Raw genomic sequence first — 631 nt, forward strand, 5'->3', positions numbered from 1 at the left:
CCCACTCCAGTACTCTTGCCTGGAAAATACCATGGATGGAGGAGCCTGGTAGGCTACAGTCCATGGGGTATCAAAGAGTCCGACACGACTGAGCGACTTCACTTTCACCTTCTTTTCTTTGGATCTGGGGCACCCCCTTAGAGGACACACTGAAGTCTCTCAGGTGGTGAAACATTTGCTCACAGAGCTCTGAATCTTGTTATTACAAAGCCTTCAATCCTTTCATCTCCTAGGAAGAAGAAGCGGGAAAAAAAAATCTCAAGATGGAAAAGGACCCCAAGGAAAGGAGAGAAGAGGAGCAGGCTCCGGTGCAGAATGAAGAAGCTTGCCCTATGGGAGGTGGTGAAGGCCCCAAGCCTAGAGAAAATGTTAGAGGGGATTGGGACCCACCTGCCCAGGATTTTAGAGAGGATATGCCCAATGGGCTTGTCAATAACATTGACATCATAGATGGAGATGCTGATGATATGGAGAGGTTCATGGAGGAGATGAGAGAGCTAAGGAGGAAAATTAGGGAGCTTCAGCTAAGGTACAGTCTGCGCATTCTTATTGGAGATCCTCCTCACCATGACCATCATGATGAATTTTGCCTTATGCCTTGAATGCTGAGGTTAATAATCATAAACCCCCT

The 631-nt window shown here is 47.2% G+C and overlaps 1 protein-coding gene across 1 annotated transcript; it reads left to right on the top strand.

Moving 5' to 3' along the window:
* The first annotated feature begins 217 nt into the window (after nt 1-217).
* BEX5 (brain expressed, X-linked 5) lies at nt 218-625 on the top strand. Its single transcript, XM_010841415.1, has one exon. The coding sequence runs from the start codon at nt 264-266 to the stop codon at nt 600-602; it is 339 nt and encodes a 112-aa protein (XP_010839717.1). The 5' UTR covers nt 218-263; the 3' UTR covers nt 603-625.
* Nucleotides 626-631: the final 6 nt, after the last annotated feature.

This window comes from Bison bison, unplaced genomic scaffold, assembly GCF_000754665.1.
Source record: "Bison bison bison isolate TAMUID 2011002044 unplaced genomic scaffold, Bison_UMD1.0 scf7180017476939, whole genome shotgun sequence".
In the NCBI taxonomy this organism is placed as follows: Eukaryota; Metazoa; Chordata; class Mammalia; order Artiodactyla; family Bovidae; genus Bison; species Bison bison.